The following is a 27,617-nucleotide window of genomic DNA, read 5'->3' on the forward strand; positions in this document are numbered from 1 at the left end:
GGACAGGAAGTTATGCAACAGAGAAAATCTAGTATCAAGGACCCAAGGATCTAGTCAGTAATGATCTAGGTTACATATCTAAGCTCAATTTCCTGGCCTCACTCCTGGATGGACAAAGGTGTTCCCATTGAAAGTATCTCAAACACATCCTGTCCCCGTCCCTGTCCCTAACCCTAATCTCTCTGTGATCCCCTTACTGCTGGCAGGACACAGGGGACACACAGACCTCAATAGAGCCTTCAGTTGGACAGAGTCCATACCAAAGACAGACATGAACTCCTTTCCCTCCACAGACACATGCCGGACATTTCCTAGCACGAGGCCATCTGTTAACAGTCCAAAGGCACCTTCACACTCCTATGTCAGTCACTCACCCATAGGCCCACCCATTTGTCAGTGACTCACCCATATGCCCATCCATCTGTCAGTGACTCACCCGTAAGTCCACCCACTTGTCCAGCATCCTCTTGGGGTTGAACTCACAGAGCAGACCGGAGGAGGTGATACAGAAGGTGCTTTCGGCCTTAGAGCCCCGCCCACACGCCACATCACAAAAGAAGTTGTTCCTCAGCTCCCCCAGGAGCCCAGAGCGCCCCAGCAGAGGGACAGGTGTACTGGCCTGCACAGACACAACAGAAACACTAGTGTTATTAGTATTAGACTTAGTATTAGGAGCCAAGAGGGCCCCGGCAGAGGGACTGGTGCACTGGCCTGTAGAGAGAAATGCAGTTAGTTAGTTATGTAAAATGCAATGAGTAAGAAGAGTGAGCCGTTCTGTTATTCTGCTCACAATCAGTAGCATTAGCCTGCACAGAAACCCAAGAAACAGAGACGGAAGTACCTTGATAGATTTGGAGTGGTCCAGGTACCAGAACTTGACGTGTCTGTTCCCTGCTGTCACAAAGTAGGAGCTGTCCTCAGAGAAGGACACTGCTGTCACCTTACTGGAAACCTTGTTAGCAGCAACTACTGTGTTCTTCTGCAACCACAACAAAACATGTATGAGGGCAGTAACTATAGAAGTATAGACCCCGTGGCAGTTACACAAGCAGAAGGGCAGATAATATTGATGTTGCCGTCTCTGTGGCAGTGGCTATAGCAGAAGGGCAGATAATATTGATGTTGCTGTCTCTGGGGCAGTGGCTATATCAGAAGGGCAGATAATATTGATGTTGCTGTCTCTGGGCAGATAATATTGATGTTGCCGTCTCTGGGGCAGTGGCTATAGCAGAAGGGCAGATAATATGGATGTTGCTGTCTCTGGAGCAGTGGCTATAGCAGAAGGACAGATAATATTGATGTTGTTGTCTCTGGAGCAGTGGCTATAGCAGAAGGGCAGATAATATTGATGTTGCTGTCTCTGGGCAGATAATATGGATGTTGCTGTCTCTGGGGCAGTGGCTATATCAGAAGGACAGATAATATTGATGTTGTTGTCTCTGGAGCAGTGGCTATAGCAGAAGGGCAGATAATATTGATGTTGCTGTCTCTGGGTAGATAATATTGATGTTGTTGTCTCTGGGGCAGTGGCTATAGCAGAAGGGCAGGTAATATTGATGTTGCCGTCTCTGGGCAGATAATATTGATGTTGCTGTCTCTGGGGCAGTGGCTATATCAGAAGGACAGATAATATGGATGTTGCTGTCTCTGGAGCAGTGGCTATAGCAGAAGGGCAGATAATATTGATGTTGCTGTCTCTGGGTAGATAATATGGATGTTGCTGTCTCTGGGGCAGTGGCTATATCAGAAGGACAGATAATATTGATGTTGTTGTCTCTGGGGCAGTGGCTATAGCAGAAGGGCAGGTAATATTGATGTTGCCGTCTCTGGGTAGATAATATTGATGTTGCTGTCTCTGGGGCAGTGGCTATATCAGAAGGGCAGATAATATTGATGTTGCTGTCTCTGGGCAGATAATATTGATGTTGCTGTCTCTGGGGCAGTGGCTATATCAGAAGGGCAGATAATATGGATGTTGCTGTCTCTGGAGCAGTGGCTATAGCAGAAGGACAGATAATATTGATGTTGTTGTCTCTGGAGCAGTGGCTATAGCAGAAGGGCAGATAATATTGATGTTGCTGTCTCTGGAGCAGTGGCTATAGCAGAAGGACAGATAATATTGATGTTGTTGTCTCTGGAGCAGTGGCTATAGCAGAAGGGCAGATAATATTGATGTTGCTGTCTCTGGGCAGATAATATGGATGTTGCTGTCTCTGGGGCAGTGGCTATATCAGAAGGACAGATAATATTGATGTTGTTGTCTCTGGAGCAGTGGCTATAGCAGAAGGGCAGATAATATTGATGTTGCTGTCTCTGGGCAGATAATATGGATGTTGCTGTCTCTGGAGCAGTGGCTATAGCAGAAGGGCAGGTAATATTGATGTTGCTGTCTCTGGGCAGATAATATGGATGTTGCTGTCTCTGGGGCAGTGGCTATAGCAGAAGGGCAGGTAATATTGATGTTGCCGTCTCTGGGCAGATAATATTGATGTTGCTGTCTCTGGGGCAGTGGCTATATCAGAAGGACAGATAATATTGATGTTGTTGTCTCTGGAGCAGTGGCTATAGCAGAAGGGCAGATAATATTGATGTTGCTGTCTCTGGGCAGATAATATGGATGTTGCTGTCTCTGGGGCAGTGGCTATATCAGAAGGACAGATAATATTGATGTTGTTGTCTCTGGAGCAGTGGCTATAGCAGAAGGGCAGATAATATTGATGTTGCTGTCTCTGGGTAGATAATATTGATGTTGTTGTCTCTGGGGCAGTGGCTATAGCAGAAGGGCAGGTAATATTGATGTTGCCGTCTCTGGGCAGATAATATTGATGTTGCTGTCTCTGGGGCAGTGGCTATATCAGAAGGACAGATAATATGGATGTTGCTGTCTCTGGAGCAGTGGCTATAGCAGAAGGGCAGATAATATTGATGTTGCTGTCTCTGGGTAGATAATATGGATGTTGCTGTCTCTGGGGCAGTGGCTATATCAGAAGGACAGATAATATTGATGTTGTTGTCTCTGGGGCAGTGGCTATAGCAGAAGGGCAGGTAATATTGATGTTGCCGTCTCTGGGTAGATAATATTGATGTTGCTGTCTCTGGGGCAGTGGCTATATCAGAAGGGCAGATAATATTGATGTTGCTGTCTCTGGGCAGATAATATTGATGTTGCTGTCTCTGGGGCAGTGGCTATATCAGAAGGGCAGATAATATGGATGTTGCTGTCTCTGGAGCAGTGGCTATAGCAGAAGGGCAGATAATATTGATGTTGCTGTCTCTGGGTAGATAATATTGATGTTGTTGTCTCTGGGGCAGTGGCTATAGCAGAAGGGCAGGTAATATTGATGTTGCCGTCTCTGGGCAGATAATATTGATGTTGCTGTCTCTGGGGCAGTGGCTATATCAGAAGGACAGATAATATGGATGTTGCTGTCTCTGGAGCAGTGGCTATAGCAGAAGGGCAGATAATATTGATGTTGCTGTCTCTGGGTAGATAATATGGATGTTGCTGTCTCTGGGGCAGTGGCTATATCAGAAGGACAGATAATATTGATGTTGTTGTCTCTGGGGCAGTGGCTATAGCAGAAGGGCAGGTAATATTGATGTTGCCGTCTCTGGGTAGATAATATTGATGTTGCTGTCTCTGGGGCAGTGGCTATATCAGAAGGGCAGATAATATTGATGTTGCTGTCTCTGGGCAGATAATATTGATGTTGCTGTCTCTGGGGCAGTGGCTATATCAGAAGGGCAGATAATATGGATGTTGCTGTCTCTGGAGCAGTGGCTATAGCAGAAGGACAGATAATATTGATGTTGTTGTCTCTGGAGCAGTGGCTATAGCAGAAGGGCAGATAATATTGATGTTGCTGTCTCTGGGCAGATAATATGGATGTTGCTGTCTCTGGGGCAGTGGCTATAGCAGAAGGACAGATAATATTGATGTTGTTGTCTCTGGAGCAGTGGCTATAGCAGAAGGGCAGATAATATTGATGTTGCTGTCTCTGGGCAGATAATATGGATGTTGCTGTCTCTGGGGCAGTGGCTATATCAGAAGGACAGATAATATTGATGTTGTTGTCTCTGGAGCAGTGGCTATAGCAGAAGGGCAGATAATATTGATGTTGCTGTCTCTGGGCAGATAATATGGATGTTGCTGTCTCTGGAGCAGTGGCTATAGCAGAAGGGCAGGTAATATTGATGTTGCTGTCTCTGGGCAGATAATATGGATGTTGCTGTCTCTGGGGCAGTGGCTATAGCAGAAGGGCAGGTAATATTGATGTTGCCGTCTCTGGGCAGATAATATTGATGTTGCTGTCTCTGGGGCAGTGGCTATATCAGAAGGACAGATAATATTGATGTTGTTGTCTCTGGAGCAGTGGCTATAGCAGAAGGGCAGATAATATTGATGTTGCTGTCTCTGGGCAGATAATATGGATGTTGCTGTCTCTGGGGCAGTGGCTATAGCAGAAGGGCAGATAATATTGATGTTGTTGTCTCTGGAGCAGTGGCTATAGCAGAAGGGCAGATAATATTGATGTTGCTGTCTCTGGGCAGATAATATGGATGTTGCTGTCTCTGGAGCAGTGGCTATAGCAGAAGGGCAGATAATATTGATGTTGCTGTCTCTGGGCAGATAATATGGATGTTGCTGTCTCTGGGGCAGTGGCTATAGCAGAAGGGCAGATAATATGGATGTTGCTGTCTCTGGGGCAGTGGCTATAGCAGAAGGGCAGATAATATGGATGTTGCTGTCTCTGTGGCAGTGGCTATAGCAGAAGGGCAGATAATATTGATGTTGCTGTCTCTGGAGCAGTGGCTATATCAGAAGGGCAGATAATATTGATGTTGCTGTCTCTGGGGCAGTGGCTATAGCAGAAGGGCAGATAATATTGATGTTGCTGTCTCTGGGGCAGTGGCTATAGCAGAAGGGCAGACAATATTTGCTCATAGAAAGGTCACAGAGGGCAGATGAGAATTTCATTTGTTGACAGAAAGGTGCATTGGGCAACTTAAGTAAGATGCCTATTGGCCAGAGGCTGCTGGCGTACCTTCCATGCCCAGACGTGGACCATCATGTCATGCTGGTAACCCACGCTGACGATGTATTTACTGTTGGGAGAGAAGGCCACACAGGATACGCCATACTTATGTTCCTGCAGCTCTGCCACCTGCCGAAACTCACACAACTCCCAAACACGCACCGCAGGCAGGTGTCCCGACTGGGAGGGGGAGGGAGTGCGAGAACAAGAGAAGAGGAGACAGAGATAAAGTCACAGTGAGATTACACATGCTGTGTCAGCCACAATCCACTCAGTCCGAACCATTTCACACACTATCAAAAAGGTCAAAAGGTTGTTACTTGAATGTGACTGTGCCCAGGTCAGAGTTCAGGACATGGTCGGCTGAGGATACAGGGACTCTATGAAAAACACTGTCTGTGGATCAGCTCCTCTGTGTGTTTGTGTGTTATCAGATCGTCCTCTCAGAGATATCCACATTTATACCGCTAGTTTTTATCCTACTGATTGTTCTGCTTCTGTAACAGAGTCATCACTGCTGCCATAGCAAGGGACTCAAATCAATATAATGACAGAGTCTATCAGTGATATTCTAGTCTTTAACCATGACCCAAAAGAAAAGGAAATGTAGGAAGGATTCAATTGAGATACCTTCCTCAATAACCAATAATAATATATTCCCCCACCCTAATGGTTAAGGTTAGCATTGGGAAGGGTAAACTGATCCTAGATCTCTACCTAAGGGTAACTTCTACCCAGAGAGGGGTGGGTGTGTGTTTGTGTAACCAACAGCAGTCCTATGAGCATGGTACTTGGTACTTTGACCCCTGCTGCTATGGCAACTCTGAAGTGATCACCTATTTACAGTGAGAGGGATTTATTTTGGCTCTGATTGGCTAGCTGGGATTAGGCTAAGCGTCACATCAACGTCGAGCCACACGAGCTAATCTGGAGCTAGAACGTTACCACACCTACGGCACAACCGCACTACAACACAGGGAGATATTCAATCAAACCCACTAACCAGCTTTTGAGGACTAAAATCAAAGAAAGAAAACTCACCTCTCCTGTGACCAAGTATTTGCCATCTGGAGAGAAGGACAGAGCTGTGATAGTTTTCCTGTTAAAAAGAGAGGAGTATTCTGTGGGTACAGTCATACATGTATCAGTGGGTGTTTAGGAGATGGGGAGAGGATGATCAGGTCATGAGGAGAATGGTGATTAGGGGTCGGTAGCGCGAGTGAGTAATGTCTCACCTGGATGTATTCAGGATGTGGTGCTGTCTGTTCTTCTTGGGGTTCAGCAGGACCACCACACAGCTACAGAGCAGGGGAAACACACCAGGGTTACACATCAGGAATTACTACTGTAATTACACTGTATCCTCTCATTAAAGTCGACCATCGTCTTATGCACTTTGTCGGCAGCTGAGTAATACGTGGCTGCAGAATAATAATTACATGATAAGGGCAATTTGCATTTCCAAAAAGGCAGTGAGAAATATGGCATTCACCGTGAATACTTATGTAAATAACATATTTCTGTATTTCATTTTCCAAGAAATTTGCAACCATTTCTAAAAATATGTTTTCACTTTGTCATTATGGGCTATTGTGAGAAGATAGATGTGGGAAAAAATCTATTTCATACATTTTTTTTTATTCAGGCTGCAACACAACAAAATGTGGAACAAGTCAAGGGGTATGAACACTTTCTGAAGGCACTGTATGTAACAGTAGCAACCCAACAGGGGTGTTAGTTACCTAACAGGCTTTCGAAGGGCTGTTTGTTCTGTGTTCAGCAACAACGCTTCTCTTAATCCTGAATATATAATATGGAAAGCAGTGTTACTACTGTAAAGCTTCCACTGATCCTAAACAGAATCTCTAAGCCCGCCTGATAATCGTGTGAACCTCTATGAGCTTCTACCTGCCTGCCATTCAAATCAGATACCCGAGTCCCTGTCATAATGTGTGCCTATCACTTCCTGGTCACAGAGAATGTGGGGGGTGTAAATTATGACAGGACACCCTGGCCGCTAATTAAGACAGGACACCCTGGCAGCTATGTGAAACAGCTATGTGTGAACCACGTCCCTGGCCTATTAAGTGTGCCAGGAGTTTAAAATAGAGGAGCTGAGGAGGATTGGCAAAAGGTATGAACAATGGCCCCCACACACACACACACACACACACACACACACACACACACACACACACACACACACACACACACACACACACAGTCCTTGGCGCAGAGCTAGTCCAAGGACCTAATTCTCTTGTTGTTCCAGACATTGGCCTGATTAATAAGGTTATGACAGAGGCTTTTAGGAAGCATGGCCTACTTACTGCATTTCTGCTTCTGTTTACTGTTTCTGCTTACAGGCAGACAGAGTCAGCAGCAACTCTGAGAAATGCTGATCGTCCACTAAATACTCCATTCGTTCATCCCTCTAGCCCCATCCCATCTTAGCTTGGACGTATTCAGCACTGCTAATGTTGAACAAGGACCTTACACAGTCTGCATAATGGAACAGCAACTCTGTGTACAGCACAGTTAAAGCACCACGTAGGGAATGAGTCCCGGGACGAGAGTAGAGTAGTACAGAGCAATCTTGATGAGCTTTAAAAGGGGCAGTGTAGTCCAAAAAGTGATTTGAATTATTTTGTAATTATATTTTGACACGATGAGGTTGAAATAACACACTGAAGTTGTGAAAATTATTATAATGCCCTTTAGATGTAAGAGCTTTTTAAAAAACCTGTAATTTCAGCCTGTTTTTGGCCCACAGCATGACATCACAATCTGTTCTGATTATTCTGACCAATGATCTTTTATTTGCAGAGTCTAGATGATCCTATTCGCCAATCAGGGTTGTGTGTGCAGACTGTCCAGCTCTGGTGGACAGTCCTGCAGTCGGCATGCCAATTGCACGCTCCCTCAAAACTTGAGACATCTGTGGCATTGTGTTGTGTAACAAAACTGCACATTTTAGTGTCATTTTATTGTCCCCAGCACAAGGTGCACCTGTGTAATGATCATGCTGTTTAATTAGCTTCTTGATATGCCAACCTGTCAGGTGGATGGATCATCTTGGCAAAGGAGAAATGCTCACTAACAGAGATGTAAACAAATTTGTGCACAAAATTTGAGCGAAATAAGCTTTTTGTGCATATGGAACATTTCTGGGATCTTTTATTTCAGCTCATGAAACATGGGGCCAAAACTGTACATGTTGCATTTATATTTTTGTTCAGTAAAAATACCTGAGTTAAATTAATGGCAGTGTATTTGAGTATTTTCAAATACATCACTACTTGTCTTTTCAAATACAATATATCTGAATACTTAATTCGAATGTATGTGAAATTATTGAGACATTTGAAATAGTATTTGAACCCAGGTATGGCATGCACGCACTCACACCTCTCTTTCTCTCCCCCTAGACTCACCCAGCAGGATAGGCCACAAGACCAGAGTGGGGGTCACAGGCCAGACCACTGTTGCCAGAGGCTGTGATTCCCAGGACCCTCTCCAAAGTCACCTACAGAGGGAGACAGACAATTCTAGAGTTTTAACAAGCCAATCCCAAATCCTGCCCTAGTCCCTAGCCCGCAATCACTATGCATTAGTGGAGATCTGAGAGGATTTTATAGAAGGGATAATCAACTTGGGGCTCTATGCGTTCTCTGGAAAATAATGCAACGTTGTTCATTATTTTCCATAGAACGCATTGCCCCTCGTTGATTATCCCTTATGTATTGCATGTCTGTTTATGAACCCTGGAAGATTATCCCTGATGGACCACCCAGCTAGCAAATAACATAACAGAGCGCGCTTATCCTATGGTTATTTTGCATACAACCTTCAAACAACTTTCTGGGAATGGTGCAGTATAGTTACTTGGCTTTGGAAGATTCTCAGCACATTTAAGGATCTTGGCAAAAATTATTGGTATTTCATTACTTTAACATAACATTTTCTAAAAGTTCAAACATGTTTACATTTAATTTCAATTTTTGTAATGTTCTAGAAACGTTCACCAACTTGGTTTGACATTGGGGATGTTCTGAAATAGTTTAGAGAACATTAAGAAACAACGTTCTTCTGTGGGAATTTCAGTACTTCAGCATAATGTTCCTACAGGCTTCCATCTTGTTCTACAGTTGAAGTCCGAAGTTTACATACACCTTAGCCAAATACATTTAAACTCAGTTTTTCACAATTCCTGATATTTAACCCTAGTAAAAATTCCCTGTTTTAGGTCAGTTAGGATTACCACTTTATTTTAAGAATGTGAAATGTCAGAATAACAGTAGAGAGAATGATTGATTTCAGCTTTAATTTCTTTCATCACACTCCCAGTGCGTCAGAAGTTTACATGCACTCAATTAGTATTTGGTAGCATTGCCTTCAAATTGTTTAACTTGGGTCAAACGTTTAGGGTAGCCTTCCACAAGCTTCCCACAATAAGTTGGGTGAATTTTGGCCCATTCCTCCTGACAGAGCTGATGTAACTGAGTCAGGTTTGTAGGCATCCTTGCTCGCACACACTTTTTCAACTCTGCCCACACATTTTCTACAGGATTGAGGTCAGGGCTTTGTGATGGCCACTCCAATACCTTGACTTTGTTGTCCTTAAGCCATTTTGCCACAACTTTTATTTTTATTTTTTTTCAATCTTCACAAGGTCCTTTGCTGTTGTTCTGGGATTGATTTGCACTTTTCGCACCAAAGTACGTTCATCTCTAGGAGACAGAACGCATCTCCTTCCTCAGCGGTATGACGGCTGCGTGGTCCCATGGTGTTTATGCTTGCATACTATTTGTACAGATGAACATGGTACCTTCAGGCGTTTGGAAATTGCTCCCAAGGATGAACCAGACGACTTGTGGAGGTCTACAATTTTTTTTCTGAGGTCTTGGCTGATTCTTTTGATTTCCCCATGATGTCAAGCAAAGAGGCACTGAGTTTGAAGGTAGGCCTTGAAATACATCCACAGGTACACCTCCAATTGACTCAAATGATGTCAATTAGCCTATCAGAAGCTTCTAAAGCCATGACACCATTTTCTGGAATTTTCCAAGCTGTTTAAAGGCACAGTCAACTTAGTGCATGTAAACTTCTGACCCACTGGAATTGTGATACAGTGAATTATAAGTGAAATAATCTGTCTGTAAACAATTGTTGGAAAAATTACTTCTGTCATGCACAAAGTAGATGTCCTAACCGACTTGCTGAAATTATAATTTGCTAACAAGAAATTTGTGGAGTGGTTGAAAAACGAGTTTTAATGACTCCAACTAAGTGTATGTAAACTTCCGACTTCAACTGTAGGTCTCAATGTCGTCATCCTCCGTTAGCTTGATTAAAAACAGATTTGGATGCGATTCGGTCTGCGTTTCTCCTCGCAGCTTCTTGACTTCCTCAAGCAGGCGGACATTCTGTACATGCTGTTCTTCCAGCGTTCATTCCTGAATGTCGTTGGGCCCGTACAAACTGAGCTATCAACTTGTCGATGCTGATACTGCGTAAACGTCAACCCTGGTCTGACCACGTTGCCAGATTGCCCGCATTCTCCATCACGACTCACTCCCCTCTCCACATCGACGAGACAGCAGTGGAGAAGCTGGAAAGTTTCAAGTTCCTCGGCGTACACATCACGGACAAGCTGAAATGGTCCACCCACACAGACAGTGTGGTAAAGAAGGCACAACAGCGCCTGTTGGCTTGTCACCTAAAACCCTCAAACTTTTACAGATGCACAATTGAGAGCATTTGTCGGGCTGTATCATTGCCTGGTAAGGCAACTGCACCGCCCACAACCGCAGGGATCTCCAGAGGGTGGTGCGGTCTGCACAAAGCATCACCTGGGGCAAACTACCTGCCCTCCAGGACACCTACAGCATCTGATGTCACAGGAAGGCCAAAAAGATAATCAAAGACAACAACCACCCAAGCCACTGCCTGTTCACCCCACTACCATCCAGAAGGCAAGTTCAGTACAGGTGCATCAAAGCTGGGACAGAGACACTGAAAAATTGTTTCTATCTCAAGGCCATCAGACTGTTAAACAGCCATCACTAACACATACACCTACATACAGACTTGAAATCATTGGCCACAAACAAATGGATCACTAGTCACTTTATTAATGACGTTTACATATCTTGCATTACTCATCCCATATGTATATACTTTATACCATCTATTGTATCTTGCCTATGCCGCTCAGTCATTGCTCATCCATATATTTATAATGTACATATTCTCATTCCATCCCTTTACTTAGATTTGTGTGTATGAGGTAGTTGTTGTGGAATTGTTAGTGTCTTGAAGTGCCCCTATGTCTCGCTCTCTCTCTCCACAGTTTTATGACGGTCATAAATACTCTGCTTCTGGGTCTGTAGTATTAGGATTGGAATGTGTGACTTTGGGACACAGAGAGAGACTTGGCCAAACTTTAACATCAAAAGGTTGAATGATGAAACAGTATCTCTGTAAATCCGGACAGTTCGAATGGTCAGTGGGAAATCAAGGAATGACCACGTCAAATTTGTTTCATTTGGTGACCACATTATCATTTGATTGTAGACACTTCTCAATTATGGGGTTTGCATCCAAATGATTAAGTATAAGAATACTTTTGGGAAGACAATGTGATTTTAGTCTTCTAAATGAGAATAGTTTTTCATAGTAACTTATGATCAGTCAGCCTCTTCTCTACTCCAGTATAAAACCAACTTCTGGCGAAATGTACATTTAGACCAAAACATGCCGGGTTGCTGCCGGTGTGTGAAGTGGTTCTAGCTGTGACCTGAATAATCAACAAGAGAGACCAATAGATTGCTACAGAAGGAGCAAATCCTAGACACCACTTTACCAGTCTGCAGCTGGAAATGTGTGTAAGTCTAGGATGAGGATACAGACAACTGCGGAAGCATCTATTCTAACAGATCAACTAAGAACAATGGTACTCTGAAAGATCCATCTCAAGAACATTTCCCTATGCAATGACCATTAGTACGCCTGACGTATCCATATATAACAGAGCTACAAAGGACATGGCGACTAGACTTAAACAACCAGAGACTCTCTGACTGATCGAGTGTTTTCAATGGAGAGACAGCAACAACAAACAAGCGTAAATATGTACATTGCATTTCTAAAATCCAAAGGAGTGGTTGTTAGGGTGCTAAATATCCATATTTACGATGAACGTATTCAACTGTATGTATGTACTGTAGTGGGCCCATTCTGTTCTTCCGCTCTTTATCTGTCCCCACCCATTTCCTTTGTCAACCAAGCCGTGATATCGGTTTAGTCCACTAGGGACTTTTCAGTGTATCATGTGAGTAACCAATGTGTTACCTATCCTGTGTGTGTTTATGTAATTCTGTGTGATTATTATTTAGTGAGTTAATTATTTATTTACTAAGCCAATTTGTATATCACTGATTCATCATTTATGCAAGGGTTCGCGACATTCAGAATATGACTGGTGAGGTAATACATTAATAAGTGACTGTAATCGATAAGATATTGAAAATATCTGAAGAGAGTTACATTCGGGAAATTGTAACTCTTTAAACAACATTTTCCTGTGTTGCCCCGACATCAAGTTAATTACAATTCCGTGATTAGTTTAAATCATGGAATAATTACACAGAGAATTGATTTGATAATATAACAGTCTTCATATTAATGAATAGTCAACTTTACGACATTAGATGACTTGTTGATATTGCTGCATTGTCAGAAATAGAAGCACAAGCATTTCGCTACACTCACAATAACATCTGCTAACCATGTGTATGTGACTAATAACATTTCATTTGACTATGTCTGTCACCAGAACTCGACGAGTCTCCCCCTGGTGTTTCTTTCAACATTAAATTTTTTCCCCTCAATCTACACACAAGACCCCATAATGACAAAGCGAAAACAGGTTTTACATTTTTTTGCTAATTTATTAAAAATAAAAAACAGAAATACTTTATTTACGTAAGTATTCAGAGCCTTTGCTATGACACTCAAAATTGAGCTCAGGTGAATCCTGTTTCCATTGACCATCCTAGGGATGTTTCTACAACTTGATTGGAGTCCACCTGTGGTCAATTCAATTGATTTGAAATGATTTGGAAAGGCACACACACCTGTCTATAATAGGTCCCCCAGTTGACAGTGGATGTCAGAGCAAAAACCAAGCCATGAGGTCGAAGGAATTGTCCGTAGAGCTCCAAGACAGGATTGTGTCGAGGCACAGATCTGAGGAAGGGTACCAAAACATTTCTGCAGCATTGAAAGTCCCCAAGAACACAGTGGCTTCCCTCATTCCTAAATTGAAGAAGTTTAGAAACACCAAAACTCTTCCTAGAGCTGGCCGCCGGGCCAAACTGAGCAATCGGTATAGAACGGTCTTGGTCAGGGAAGAATCCAATGTTCACTCTGACAGAGCTCCAGACTTCCTCTGTGGAGATGGGAGAACCTATCAAGAAGGAAAATCATCTCTGCAGCACTTGACCAATCAGGCCTTTATGGTAGAGTGGCGAGATGGAAGCCACTCCTCACTAAAATGCACATGGCAGCCCGCTTGGAGTTTGCCAAAAGGCACCTAAAGGACTCTCAGACCATGAGAAACAAGATTCTCTGGTCTGATGAAACCAAGATGAAACTCTTTGGCCTGAATGCCATGCGTCACATCTGGAGGAAACCTGGCACCGTCCCTACGGTGAAGCATGGTGGCGGCAGCATCATGCTGTGGGGATGTTTGTCAGCGGCAGAGACTGGGAGACTAGTCAGGATCGAGGGAAAGATAAACGGAGCAAAGTACAGAGAGATCCCTGATGAAAACCTTCTCCAGAACGCTCAGGACCTCAGACTGGGGCAAAGGTTCACCTTCCAACAAGACAATGACCCTAAGCACACAGCCAAGACAACGCAGGAGTGGTTTCGAGACAAGTCTCTGAATGTTCTTGAGTGGCTCAGCCAGAGCCCGGACTTGAAACCGATCGAACATCTCTGGAGAGACCTGAAAATAGCTGTACAGCGATGCTCCCCATCCAACCTGACAGAGCTTGAGAGGATCTGCACAGAAGAATGGGAGGAACTCCCCAAATACAGGTGTGCCAAGCTTGTAGCGTCATACCCAAGAAGACACAAGGCTGTAATGATGTAAATGTGCAAAGTTATTTTTTTTTAAAATAAGTTAGCAAAAATGTAAAAAAAACAGTTTTTGCTTTGTCATTATGGGGTATTGTGTGTAGATTGAGAGGATTTTTTGGGGGTCAATTTTGGAATAAGGCTTTAACGTAACAAAATGTGGAAAAAGTGAAGGGTTCTGAATACTTTCTGAATGCACTGTATATACCGTACCAGTCAAAAGTTTGGATACACCTACTCATTCAAGGGTTTTGCATTATTTTTACTATTTTCTACATTGCAGAAAAATAGTGAAGACAAACTATAACTATGAAATAACACATGGCATCATGTGGTAAACAAATGCATTTCATATTTTAGATTCTTCAAAGTAGCCACCCTTTGCCTTTGACAGCTTTGTATACTCTTGGCATTCTCTCAACCAGCTTCACCTGGAATGCTTTTCCAACAGTCTTGAAGGACAACAGCTGCTTTTTAATCACTCTGCAGTCCAACTCATCCCAAACCATCTCAATTGGGTTGAGGTCGGGTGATTGTGGAGGCCAGGTCATCTGATGCAGCACTCCATCACTCTCCTTCTTGATCAAATAGCTCTTACACAGCCTAGAGGTGTGCTGGGTCATTGTCCTGTTGAAAAACAAATGATAGTCCAACTAAGCGCAAACCAGGTGGGATGGTGTATTGCTGCAGAATGCTGTGGTAGCCATGCTGGTTTAGTGTGCCTTGAAATCGAAATAAAACACTGACAGTGTCACCAGCAAATCACACCATCACACCTCCTCCTCCATGCTTCATGGTGGGAACCACACATGCGGAGAACATCCGTTCACCTACTCCGTCTCGAAAAGACAAGGTGGTTGGAACCAAAAATCTCCAATTTGGACTCATCAGACCAAAGGACAGATTTCCACCGGTCTAATGTCCATTGCTCATGTTTCTTGGCCCAAGGAAGTCTCGTATTATTATTGTTGTCCTTTTAGTAGTGGTTTTAGTAGTCAAGATTCATGCAGTCTCCTCTGAACAGTTGATGTTGAGATGTGTCTGTTACTTGAACTCTGAAGCATTTATTTGGATTGCAATTTCTGAGGCTGGTAACTCTAATAAACTTCTCCTCTGCAGCAGAGGTAACTCTGGGTCTTCCTTTCCTGTGGCAGTCCTCATGAGAGCCAGTTTCATCATAGCCCTTGATGGTTTTTGCGACTGCACTTGAAGAAACTATCAACGTTTTCGAAATTGGCTGGATTGACTGACCTTCATGTCTTAAAGTAATGGACTGTCGTTTCTCTTTGCTTATTTGAGCTGTTCTTGCAGTAATATGGACTTGGTCAATTACCAAATAGGGCTATCTTCTGTATACCACCCCTACCTTGTCACAACACAACTGATTGGCTCAAACGCATTAAGAAGGAAAGAAATTCTACAAATTAACTTTTCACAAGACACACCTGTTAATTGAAATGCATTCAGGGGACTACATCATGGAGCTGGTTGAGAGAATTCCAAGAGTGTGCAAAGCTGTAATCAAGTCAAATGGTGGCTACTTTGAAGAATCTAAAATATATTTTGATTTGTTTAACACTTTTTTGGTTACCACATGATTCCATGTGTTATTTCATAGTTTTGATGTGTTCACTATTATTCTACAATGTAGAAAATAGTCAAAATAAAGAAAAACCCTTGAATGAGTAGGTGTGTCCAAACTTTTGACTGGTACTGTATATACACACACACACTACATGACCAAAGGTATGTGGACACCTTCTCATGAAACATCTCAGTCCAAAAACATGGGCAGTAATATGGAGTTGGTCCCCTTTGCTCCTATAACAGCCTCCACTCTTCTGGGAAGGCTTTCCACTAACTGTTGGAACATTGTTGCGGGGACTTGCTTCCATTCAGCCACAAGAGCATTAATGAGGTTGGGCACTGATGTTAGGCGAATAGGCCTGGCTTGCAGTTGGTGTTCCAATTCATCCCAAAGGTTTTCAATGGGGTGGAGGTCCGGGCTCTGTGCAGGCCAGTCACGTTCTTTCACACTGATATCGACAAACCATTTCTGTTTGGACCTTGCTTTGCGCACGGGGGCATTGTCATGCTGAAACAGGAAAGGGCCTTTCCCAAACTGTTGCCACAAAGTTGGAAGCACAGAATCGTTCAGAATGTCATTGTATGCTGTAGCGTTAAGATTTCCCTTCAATGGAATTAAGGGGCCTAGTCCGAGCCATGAAAAACAGCACCAGACCATTATTCCTCTCCCACCAAACTTTACAGTTGGCACTATGCATTGGGGCAGGTAGCGTTCTCCTGGCATCTGCTAAACCCAGATTCATCCATCGGACTGCCAGATGGTGAAGCGTGATTCATCACTCCAGAGAACGCGTTTCACTGCTCCAGAGTCCAATATCGGTGAGCTTTACACCACTCCAGCTGACGCTTTGGATTGCGCATGGTGATCTTAGACTTGTGTGCGGCTGCTCCACTATGGAAACCCATTTCATGAAGCTCCCGCAGAACAGTTATTGTGCTGACATTGCTTCCTGAGGCAGTTTGGAACTCGGTAGTGAGTTCTGCAACCGAGGACAAATTATTTTTTTGGCACTCAGTGGTCCCATTCTGTGAGCTTGTGTGGCCTACCACTTTGCGGCTGAGCCATTGTTGTTCCTAGACATTTCCCCTTCACAATAACAGCACTTACAGTTTTCCGGGTCAGCTCTAGGAGGGAAGAAATTTGACGAACTGACTTGTTGCAAAGGTGGCATTCTATGACGGTGCCACGTTGAAAGTCACTGAGCTCTTCAGTAAGGCCATTATACTGCCAATGTTAATTTATGGAGTTTGCATGGCTGTGTGCTCAATTTTATACACCTGTCAGCAAGGGGTGTGGCTGAAATAGCTGAATCCACTATTTTCAAGGCGTGTCCACATACTTTTGTATATATAGTGTTAATGTGATGGGATGTATAGGCAATATGGACAGTATATGGATAGAATATGTATACTGAACAATAATATAAAACGCAACATGACACAATTTTAAAGATTTTACTGAATTACAGTTCATAAGGAAATCAGTCAATTAAAATAAATTCATTAGGCCCTAACCTATGGATTTCACAGATATACATCTGTTGGTAGGGGTGTGGATCAGAAAACCAGTCAGTATCTGGTGTGACCACCATTTGCCTCATGCAGCGCGACACATCTCCTTCGCATAGAGTTGATCAGGCTGTTGATTATGGCCTGTGTAACGTTGTCCCTCTCCTCTTCAATGGCTGTGTAAAGTTGCTGGATGTTGTCGAGAACTGGAACACGCTGTCGTACACGTCGATCCAGAGCATCCAAAACGTGCTCAACGGGTGACATGTCTGGTGAGTATGCAGGCCATGGAAGAACTGGGACATTTTCAGCTTCCAGGAATTGTGTACAGATCCTTGCGACATTGGGCCGTGCATTATCATGCTGAAACATGAGGTGATGGCGGCAGATGAATGGCACAACAATGGGCCTCAGGATCTCATCACGGTATCTCTGTGCATTCAAATTGCCATTGATAATACACAATTTTGTTCCTTTTCTGTAGCTTATGCCTGCCCATACCATAACCCCACTATGGGGCACTCAGTTCACAACGTTGACATCAGCAAACTACTCTTCCACACGACACCATACACGTGGTCTGCGGTTGTGAGGCCTATTGGACGTACTGAAAAATTATTTTAAAACAACTTTGGTAGAGAAATAAACATTCAATTCTCTGGCAACAGCTCTGGTGGACATTCCTGCAGTCAGCATGCCAATTACACACCCCTCAAAATATGAGACATCTGTTGCATTGTGTTGTGTGAAAAAAACTTTACATTTTAGAGTGGCCTTTTGTCCCCAGCACAAGGTGCACCTGTGTAATGATCATCCTGTTTAATCAGTTTCTTGACTTTACATGTTGCGTTTATATTTTTGTTCAGTGTAGTATATCTGAATAATAGTATATGTAGTTAAATAGGTTTGGCCTTACCTATAATACAGTATATACATAATGTATGAAATGAGTAAAACAGTATGTTAACATGATTTAAAGTGACCAGTGTTCCATTATTAAAGTGACCAGTGTTCCATTACTATGTACATCCTGTAGTTTGTTCAGTGTGTTCCAGTGTTGGTCGCACCCACTAATTGGCCAGACCTGATCTTAATGAGCGCTCGTTTCCTTTTAAATGTGGTCTGTTTGAATAGATGATCAGCTTTGTATGAGTTAAAAAACATAGCATGCTAGCTCCATCCTGGTGGCGCTGTGGACTAATTCCATGGACAGAACACATACAATTATAGCTTCAAATCTCATTGATGCTGGGTCACAATAAAAAATAAATGCTTGCATGATTGATGCCTAAGGAAATACATGTTAATCTGTGCTTTGAGTATTTAAAAAATATATATAAAAAATAAGCTAGCAGTGTTATTGAAGTCTTATTTGAAACAATCGGTAATACAACCTTCCAGGTAAACCATCAAGGAACCAGAGTAAAACGTTTTCAGAACCTCCCTGCAAACTAAAAATAACTGTTCTCAGAACAGGCGAAATTTTCACTTCTGTTCTCAGAAAGTAAAAAAAAAAAATGTTCAGTTTTACTGGTTAGGAAATGTGTGGCTTCGTTTCCACAAGCAATGTCAAACTAAAAACAAGTTCCCACAACTTCCAAGGAACCAAATGTGCTAGTTGGGATATATCGACCTCAAACTGAAAGACACTGAACTATTGGTCTGAACAGAGAGCTAAACAAATACCTCCCTGGCATTTTCTGACACTGAATTGTGGCTATTATCATCAATACAACGTGAGAGGAGGCTGATTGATTAGTTTGCACGCTGTTCTGTACTTGATTTTCTCAACAATAACCTGATTAGATGGATCCACTGACTCAACCTCATGCATTGGAAAAATGTCAAAATATACTCTTTTTTTTACCAGTTTCTCAGGTGTTTACAGACCAATGACCATTTTATTGGGAATATGAAGTCTTACATTTGAACATTTTAATCTAAGGCATTTCTTGAGAGTGATATACCCACAATAAAGCAACATGTTTCATTATTTTCCCTAAATGACACAAATAGAAATATAATTTGCATGCAATGACACTATAAATTACTCTAGTTAACCTATCATTCGGGCATAAAAAAAAAAAATCTATGAAAAACAAAACGGCAGTCACTCACCTTGTCGGCAAGGTTTTCCTTCCGATTCTTCCGCAGCATGTTCTTTATCCGACTTTTTATTGTTGACCCGTGCCCGTCTACTGTCATCTTGATGGTAAAATATCCCGATAAATGTCTTACGTTAAAAGTTATGCGATGTTTGAACCGTGAAATCCTTCTTTAGGATACAAACGCGCTTGCATCCCCAACTAATATTTTTTTTGCAGCGGAGTAAACTTTAATCTCTTGAGTAGGTTAGAGCAGCGTTAAACTCCGGTGACGGGTGTACTGTAGTCGGCTTAGCTCATGTTTAGCGACTAAACTAGTTATCTCCTCTAGTGCAGTGGTTCACAAACTGTGGGGCGCGAACCCTAGGGCGCAAGGGGTCAGCGAAAAAAACGTTTCGATTGACATTGTTTTTAACGAACTCAGCCTGGCTTTAATCTTACTCTTGAAAGTTGTAATAGTAGAATGCACGAGGTGCAATTTCGAAATTGGTTAGTGTATCATCAGTTCCTCTTGTCATGGTATTAATTGCATAGAGCTATTTATAACTTGTCAGAAATGTCCAGATCAACTAGCCCATGTCAGCTAAAGTTTCTTTATTTAGGTTTTTTTGGTCACTCAAATATCACATGAATACACGTTAGAAAATTAGCTTTAAACGGCAAAATGTTCTTTGCAACCCATGACATAACGTGTAGAATTGCAGGAAATAAGCTTTAAACCTGCAAAATTCTCTACACCAACAAGAGGGGTGTGAACAGTTCGTGTCATGAAGTGCTTGTGCCCAAAGAAATAGATGGGGAACACCCCCCCTGGGGGTCCCCCAATGCTGAAAAAGGTTGCAAACCCCTGCTCTAGTGCAGTAGGAGGTCCATATAGACGTAGATCTAAGATCAGTTTTGTTCCCCTGCATACCGATGGGCTGTGGGGATGGCAGCAGAATATGCAGATCCTAGATCAGTCTGTGTGTGTGTCAGTCATTCATCCCTACTTCTCGTTTGTTAAATTAGCAGAGAAGAAAAAAATGTGTTATTTATCTAATACATGATATTGGAATTAGTAGCTCAGATAGTTAGCCTACATCTGCACTCTACTAGCCCTATAAATGCAATCATTACCCCGTATCCGCCAGTGTAATAGAGACGTGAGGGTGTTAAACCTAGATAAAATATACATTTAAGCTGTGTCATAAGTAGACCATTAGAACGCTGCAATAATTAATGTCTATAATTACTAGTCAAATTCTGATATTTACAAATTGTTTAATTCTTGTGTTCTATTTTATTATTCCACATTCAATACTATTCTACCACCTCATGGCGTTTCGTGCAGGTTACAACTGCCACACCAAAGAAATGTACAGTGCCTTGCGAAAGTATTCGGCCCCCTTGAACTTTTCGACCTTTTGCCACATTTCAGGCTTCAAACATAAAGATATAAAACTGTAATTTTTTGTGAAGAATCAACAACAAGTGGGACGCAATTATGAAGTGGAACGAAATTTATTGGATATTTCAAACTTTTTTAACAAATAAAAAACTGAAAAATTGGCCGTGCAAAATTATTCAGCCCCTTTACTTTCAGTGCAGCAAACTCTCTCCAGAAGTTCAGTGAGGATCTCTGAATGATCCAATGTTGACCTAAATGACTAATGATGATAAATAGAATCCGCCTGTGTGTAATCAAGTCTCCGTATAAATGCACCTGCTCTGTGATAGTCTCAGAGGTCCGTTTAAAGCGCAGAGAGCATCATGAAGAACAAGGAACACACCAGGCAGGTCCGAGATACTGTTGTGGAGAAGTTTAAAGCCGGATTTGGATACAAAAAGATTTCCCAAGCTTTAAACATCCCAAGGAGCACTGTGCAAGCGATAATATTGAAATGGAAGGAGTATCAGACCACTGCAAATCTACGAAGACCCGGCCGTCCCTCTAAACTTTCAGCTCATACAAGGAGAAGACTGATCAGAGATGCAGCCAAGAGGCCCATGATCACTCTGGATGAACTGCAGAGATCTACAGCTGAGGTGGGAGACTCTGTCCATAGGACAACAATCAGTCGTATACTGCACAAATCTGGCCTTTATGGAAGAGTGGCAAGAAGAAAGCCATTTCTTAAAGATATCCATAAAAAGTGTCGTTTAAAGTTTGCCACTAGCCACCTGGGAGACACACCAAACATGTGGAAGAAGGTGCTCTGGTCAGATGAAACCAAAATCAAACTTTTTGGCAACAATGCAAAACGTTATGTTTGGCGTAAAAGCAACACAGCTCATCACCCTGAACACACTGTCAAACATGGTGGTGGCAGCATCATGGTTTGGGCCTGCTTTTCTTCAGCAGGGGCAGGGAAGATGGTTAAAATTGATGGGAAGATGGATGGAGCCAAATACAGGACCATTCTGGAAGAAAACCTGATGGAGTCTGCAAAAGACCTGAGACTGGGACGGAGATTTGTCTTCCAACAAGACAATGATCCAAAACATAAAGCAAAATCTACAATGGAATGGTTCACAAATAAACATATCCAGGTGTTAGAATGGCCAAGTCAAAGTCCAGACCTGAATCCAATCGAGAATCTGTGGAAAGAACTGAAAACTGCTGTTCACAAACGCTCCATCCAACCTCACTGAGCTCGAGCTGTTTTGCAAGGAGGAATGGGCAAAAATTTCAGTCTCTCGATGTGCAAAACTGATAGACATACCCCAAGCGACTTACAGCTGTAATCGCAGCAAAAGGTGGCGCTACAAAGTATTAACTTAAGGAGGCTGAATAATTTTGCACGCCTAATTTTTCAGTTTTTTATTTGTTAAAAAAGTTTGAAATATCCAATAAATTTCGTTCCACTTCATGATTGTGTCCCACTTGTTGTTGATTCTTCACAAAAAAATTACAGTTTTATATCTTTGTTTGAAGCCTGAAATGTGGCAAAAGGTCAAAGTTCAAGGGGGCCGAATACTTTCGCAAGGCACTGTATACGGTTTAGTTCATTTTCAAGGCCACAGTATCTTGCCAGCACATCTCAGCCTACTGTGTGTGTGTGTATATATACAAATACTCTTTGTAAATGTTTGTCTGACTTGAGTGTTGAATAATGCTCCTCAATGCATTTTTTTGTAAAGAATCGACTGCTATGTCAGTCACTTTAATCGTGATTGTTTTTGACACACAAGATTGAAACAAATGTCTTTTGACTACAAGTAAAATAACAAAAATGTTGACATGTTATGCATAAGTTCCTCAAAAATCAGACATGAGAATAATTGAACGAGGAGTACCATTGTAAAACAGACAGGGAAGCAATTCATAAGGCAAATTAAAATATACTGCTCAAAAAAATAAAGGGAACACTTAAACAACACATCCTAGATCTGAATGAAAGAAGTAATGTTATTAAATACTTTTTTCTTTACATAGTTGAATGTGCTGACAACAAAATCACACAAAAATAAATCAATGGAAATCCAATTTATCAACCCATGGAGGTCTGGATTTGGAGTCACACTCAAAATTAAAGTGGAAAACCACACTACAGGCTGATCCAACTGAAGTAATGTCCTTAAAACAAGTCAAAATGAGGTTCAGTAGTGTGTGTGGCCTCCACGTGCCTGTATGACCTCCCTACAACGCCTGGGCATGCTCCTGATGAGGTGGCGGATGGTCTCCTGAGGGATCTCCTCCCAGACCTGGACTAAAGCATCCGCCAACTCCTGGACAGTCTGTGGTGCAACGTGGCGTTGGTGGATGGAGCGAGACATGATGTCCCAGATATGCTCAATTGGATTCAGGTCTGGGGAACGGGCGGGCCAGTCCATAGCATCAATGCCTTCCTCTTGCAGGAACTGCTGACACACTCCAGCCACATGAGGTCTAGCATTGTCTTGCATTAGGAGGAACCCAGGGCCAACTGCACCAGCATATGGTCTCACAAGGGGTCTGAGGATCTCATCTCGGTACCTAATGGCAGTCAGGCTACCTCTGGCGAGCACATGGAGGGCTGTGCGGCCCCCCAAAGAAATGCCACCCCACACCATGACTGACCCACCGCCAAACCAGTCATGCTGGAGGATGTTGCAGGCAGCAGAACGTTTTCCACGGCGTCTCCAGACTCTGTCACATCTGTCACGTGCTCAGTGTGAACCTGCTTTCATCTGTGAAGAGCACAGGGCGCCAGTGGCGAATTTGCCACTCTTGGTGTTCTCTGGCAAATGCCAAACGTCCTGCACGGTGTTGGGCTGTAAGCACAACCCCCACCTGTGGACATCAGGCCCTCATACCACCCTCATGGAGTCTGTTTCTGACCATTTGAGCAGACACATGCACATTTGTGGCCTGCTGGAGGTCATTTTGCAGGGCTCTGGCAGTGCTTCTCCTGCTCCTCCTTGCACAAAGGCGGAGGTAGCGGTCCTGCTGCTGGGTTGTTGCCCTCCTACGGCCTCCTCCACGTCTCCTGATGTACTGGCCTGTCTCCTGGTAGCGCCTCCATGCTCTGGACACTACGCTGACAGACACAGCAAACCTTCTTGCCACAGCACGCATTGATGTGCCATCCTGGATGAGCTGCACTACCTGAGCCACATGTGTGGGTTGTAGACTCCGTCTCATGCTACCACTAGAGTGAAAGCACCGCCAGCATTCAAAAGTGACCAAAACATCAGCCAGGAAGCATAGGAACTGAGAAGTGGTCTGTGGTCCCCACCTGCAGAACCACTCCTTTATTGGGGGTGTCTTGCTAATTGCCTATAATTTCCACCTGTTGTCTATTCCGTTTGCACAACAGCATGTGAAATTTATTGTCAATCAGTGTTGCTTCCTAAGTGGACAGTTTGATTTCACAGAAGTGTGATTGACTTGGAGTTACATTGTGTTGTTTAAGTGTTCCCTTTATTTTTTTGAGCAGTGTATTTAACATGGTTGTGACTGTGTAGAAATAATAAAAGAAATAGTAGAAATTCTATTTGCTAAAGACTTAAAAGTACTAATTATAAGAAAACTCCCAAAAGCCTGGTAATGAAATTAAGAGTGTATTTAAAAGGACTGGACACAACAATCGCAGCTATAATACATATTTCTATGCCACTGTAAAGACTAACATTTACAGTGTTTTTTTGACATGAACAAACACATGAATGTTGTATCTGAAATCAATGATTTTTCAGCTGCAAAGATTAGGGCCTATTGGTAACTTCAGAAATGGATCAGAAAGTAATTGACCAGTTTTGTGGTCATGCATGTTCATTATTTTTGTACAGACCTTCCCTTGAACTTATCTTCAACAATTACAGGGGTTTGATTATTAAATAGCACAAGTAATCAACTTTCTACAACATAATAACAATATTGACTTCACCAAAAAAGTAGGACATCCCACATTCACCCCAACATGGGGCTGATGTCCCATGTACAACTACTCAAACAGTAGCCAAACCTTCAATACATGTAATACAGTTCATTCATTTAACGTTTCGCTCAATGACTAGAGATGTTCTGAAAACTGACTGTCCTGTAGGTGTAAATCACTGTTTGCTTTGTTGTGTTGTCACGAGTAGGCAGGCAGGCAGGCAGGCAGGCAGGCAGGCAGGCAGATGAGTACTAAAGCTGAGAGGGTTAACTCACACAAACATAACTGTCCAGGGTCCTTTGGATTTGTGAACAGGCACATGTGGCGGTCTCAATGGGATTTCTGGACCTGAGTGCAGCTTTAAAGACAGTAAATGACACATCTGTTGACGTGTTGAGTATGATTCCCTTGTTCCTCTGGTTGGAATTAGGCGGAAATGCATCATCATTGGAGTGAAGGGAGAGGAAACGAGGTAGACAACTACTGTACATTTATACATTTTAGTCATTTAGCAGACACTCTTATCCAGAGCGACTTACAGTAGTGAGTGCATACATTTTCGTACGGGTCCCCCGCGGCAATCAAACCCACAACCCTGGCTTTGCAAGCGCCATGCTCTACCAACTGAGCCACACTGTATCGAGATGCACCAATGGAGGTAGTGTGGAAATGCAGCCTTAGTCTCAGCTCCACTAGGCCTTGTCAGACCTCATCGTCCTCTTCCCACCAACAGAGCGGGTCACAGGCCATGTTCCAGGCCGACCCACAGCCTGTGGTGTTTTACCCGGGCTTCCTTTAGTCATTGCTGCAGAGCTATTAACCCCAGCTCGGGTTGTCCAGGCCGGGCTATCTCCTCGTGGTGGTTTGGCTGCGCTGCCATCAGTCTTCACCACAGGGCTTAACCCAGCCCGAGTTCCAGGGGCCGGGCTAGGGCTATCTCCAGCTTTCCGTACTTTAGGAGGCCTACCCCGAGTGGCAGGGCTACTGGCAGCTCTCTTCACAGGGCTACCCGCAGCTGGAGTCACTTTGGCAGAGCCACCTCCAGGCCCAGTCATCACCACAGGACTAGTAGTAACCCCAACCCATCGTACTTTAGGAGTCCTACCCTGCCTCGTAGGTTCCCGTGGGGTTAGTTGGTTTTCACCATCCCCAGTGTTAGTAACAAGAATACCCCCAGGTCGAGACACTGGGGTACGAGTACTACCCGTGGCTTGTGTAACGTTGGCTGGGCTACCCTCAGTCGTTGCCACAGGGGTAGTAGTGATATGTTCAGTTGGTGGGGATTTAATGTCCAAGCATGACGGTCGTCGTGTTCTCTTCACAGTTGGAGCCTCCAAGCCATCTGCCAAGCCTCCCCCTCCCTTCTGTGTCAGCAAGCAATCATTTTCCTTTGATGTCACCAAGCCGTCCTTTGCTTTCTGAGTGATCAAGCTATAATTTTCCTTTGGTGGGCCCGAGCTATCCTCTCCTTTTTGTGGGACCAAGCTATTAGTTTCTTTCTGAGACGTGCTATCCTGTTCTTTTTGTCGTTCTGAGCTATCCTTTCTTTGTGTGACTGAGCTACCCTTGCCCTTCAGTGTCACAGAGCTCTTCTTTCCATTGTGTTGGACCAGGTTATCCTTGCCCTTCAGTGTCACAGAGCTCTTCTTTCCATTGTGTTGGACCAGGTTATCCTTGCGCTTCGGTGTGACCATACTATCCTTTCCCTTCCGCCCCACTACTATGCCCTCGTGTTCAGAGAGAGCCTTCACCAGTACGGCTGCCTCTCCCTTGGTCAGAGACAGGCCCCAGCCTCCTGGATCACGCTCACCCACCGCCTGCGGTTTCTCCAATGGCCTCCAGATGGCACTGTTTAGGGGAGCGCTGTCCACAAGGGGATACTTCATATCAATAAAGACTTGATTAGTAGGTTTTCTGTTAAGGGACTTCTTCTCTGTAGGAGTTGATATGTTGTCCTTCTCTGTGGAAGTCTCTTCTTCCATGGATCCATTACAGACAGGGGCCTGTGGTTCCTCCTTACGTACCACTGGCCTCTCCTCTGCTGGGCTGTCTGAGGACTGCTCAGCCTCCCCAGACACTCTACCCTGGTCCTTCTTCTCTGGGTCAGTGGCAGACGCAGAGCACTGTGGGCTAGGGGTCTGCGAGAGGGGCTGAGAGGGGTGGATAATCCGGGGTGTACACTCCTTTTCCACAGCGCTCTCCTTCTCCACAGCCTCCTTGGCTGCTGAGGTGGTGTTGGTGGTGGTGGAGAGGGAGGTGACTGTTGGTCTCTTCATAACCTTCACTGTGTAGACCGCTCCTCCTGCTGTGGATAAAGGAAACACACCATAGTTAGAATGACAGACTTAAAACAACATATTCTAGACAGAGTGGCAGTCTAACGATCATAACCCTTGCCACATTTTACACATATAGTGTGCCAATGGACATTAAAACACAGTTATCACGCTCTTCCAATTCAGCATTGTTTATATTTCATTTTTTAGATCTAGAACTTACATAACCTTCTAGACAAAAGTGAGAGACCAAATGTGGGTATCCTGTTCCTGTATGCGCTCACCTGGTATGGAAGCAAGAAGTATGATCTTGCCGCTTTTGGTGCGTAGAACAGCGGCCACTGGTTTCACAGAGCCCCTAGCTGCCCCTGCCTGACCCAGAGAGCTTGCCAGAGACAACTGGGACACTGGGATACACACAGATAGAAATACATGAATAAATAAGAGCTATATTTAAATGGTTTATCAAAGTTGTCTGGCTAACTCTATGATCCTGCTTAGTGCCCATACTCTCTTCAGACATCGGGAGAGGAAGTGAGAAACAGGTGATTAGCGACCCTTTGACTTGGCTGCGCAAGTTAAACGTTTCATTGGTCGCATCAGTGCGAGCAGCACATTCTA

At 43.5% G+C, this 27,617-nt stretch overlaps 2 protein-coding genes across 6 annotated transcripts in view; both read right to left on the reverse strand.

The window, feature by feature from the left end:
- The window catches only part of LOC115174488 (mitogen-activated protein kinase-binding protein 1), a 45,279-nt gene extending 25,609 nt beyond the window's left edge, over positions 1 to 19,670 (reverse strand). For all 3 annotated transcript variants that reach the window (XM_029733061.1, XM_029733060.1, XM_029733059.1), the window contains exons 1-7: positions 19,395 to 19,670; positions 8,471 to 8,562; positions 6,272 to 6,334; positions 6,078 to 6,135; positions 5,046 to 5,216; positions 842 to 979; positions 437 to 619 (exon numbers count right to left, since the gene is read on the reverse strand). In XM_029733061.1, coding sequence (XP_029588921.1) covers positions 437 to 619; positions 842 to 979; positions 5,046 to 5,216; positions 6,078 to 6,135; positions 6,272 to 6,334; positions 8,471 to 8,562; positions 19,395 to 19,481 — 792 coding nt within the window. In that variant the 5' untranslated portion in view covers positions 19,482 to 19,670. The remainder of the gene's footprint in view (positions 1 to 436; positions 620 to 841; positions 980 to 5,045; positions 5,217 to 6,077; positions 6,136 to 6,271; positions 6,335 to 8,470; positions 8,563 to 19,394) is intronic.
- Positions 19,671 to 24,246: 4,576 nt separating this feature from the next.
- LOC115174491 (MAX gene-associated protein-like) overlaps positions 24,247 to 27,617 on the reverse strand; it is a 29,017-nt gene continuing 25,646 nt past the window's right edge. For 2 of the 3 annotated variants that reach the window (XM_029733070.1, XM_029733066.1), the window contains 2 exons: positions 27,281 to 27,403; positions 24,247 to 27,025 (listed from right to left, as the gene is read on the reverse strand). In XM_029733070.1, the coding sequence (XP_029588930.1) occupies positions 25,413 to 27,025; positions 27,281 to 27,403 (1,736 nt within the window). In that variant the 3' untranslated portion in view covers positions 24,247 to 25,412. The remainder of the gene's footprint in view (positions 27,026 to 27,280; positions 27,404 to 27,617) is intronic. The other variant, XM_029733067.1, reaches the window with a different exon arrangement.

Source organism: Salmo trutta, chromosome 35 (assembly GCF_901001165.1).
Source record: "Salmo trutta chromosome 35, fSalTru1.1, whole genome shotgun sequence".
Taxonomy (NCBI): domain Eukaryota; kingdom Metazoa; phylum Chordata; class Actinopteri; order Salmoniformes; family Salmonidae; genus Salmo; species Salmo trutta.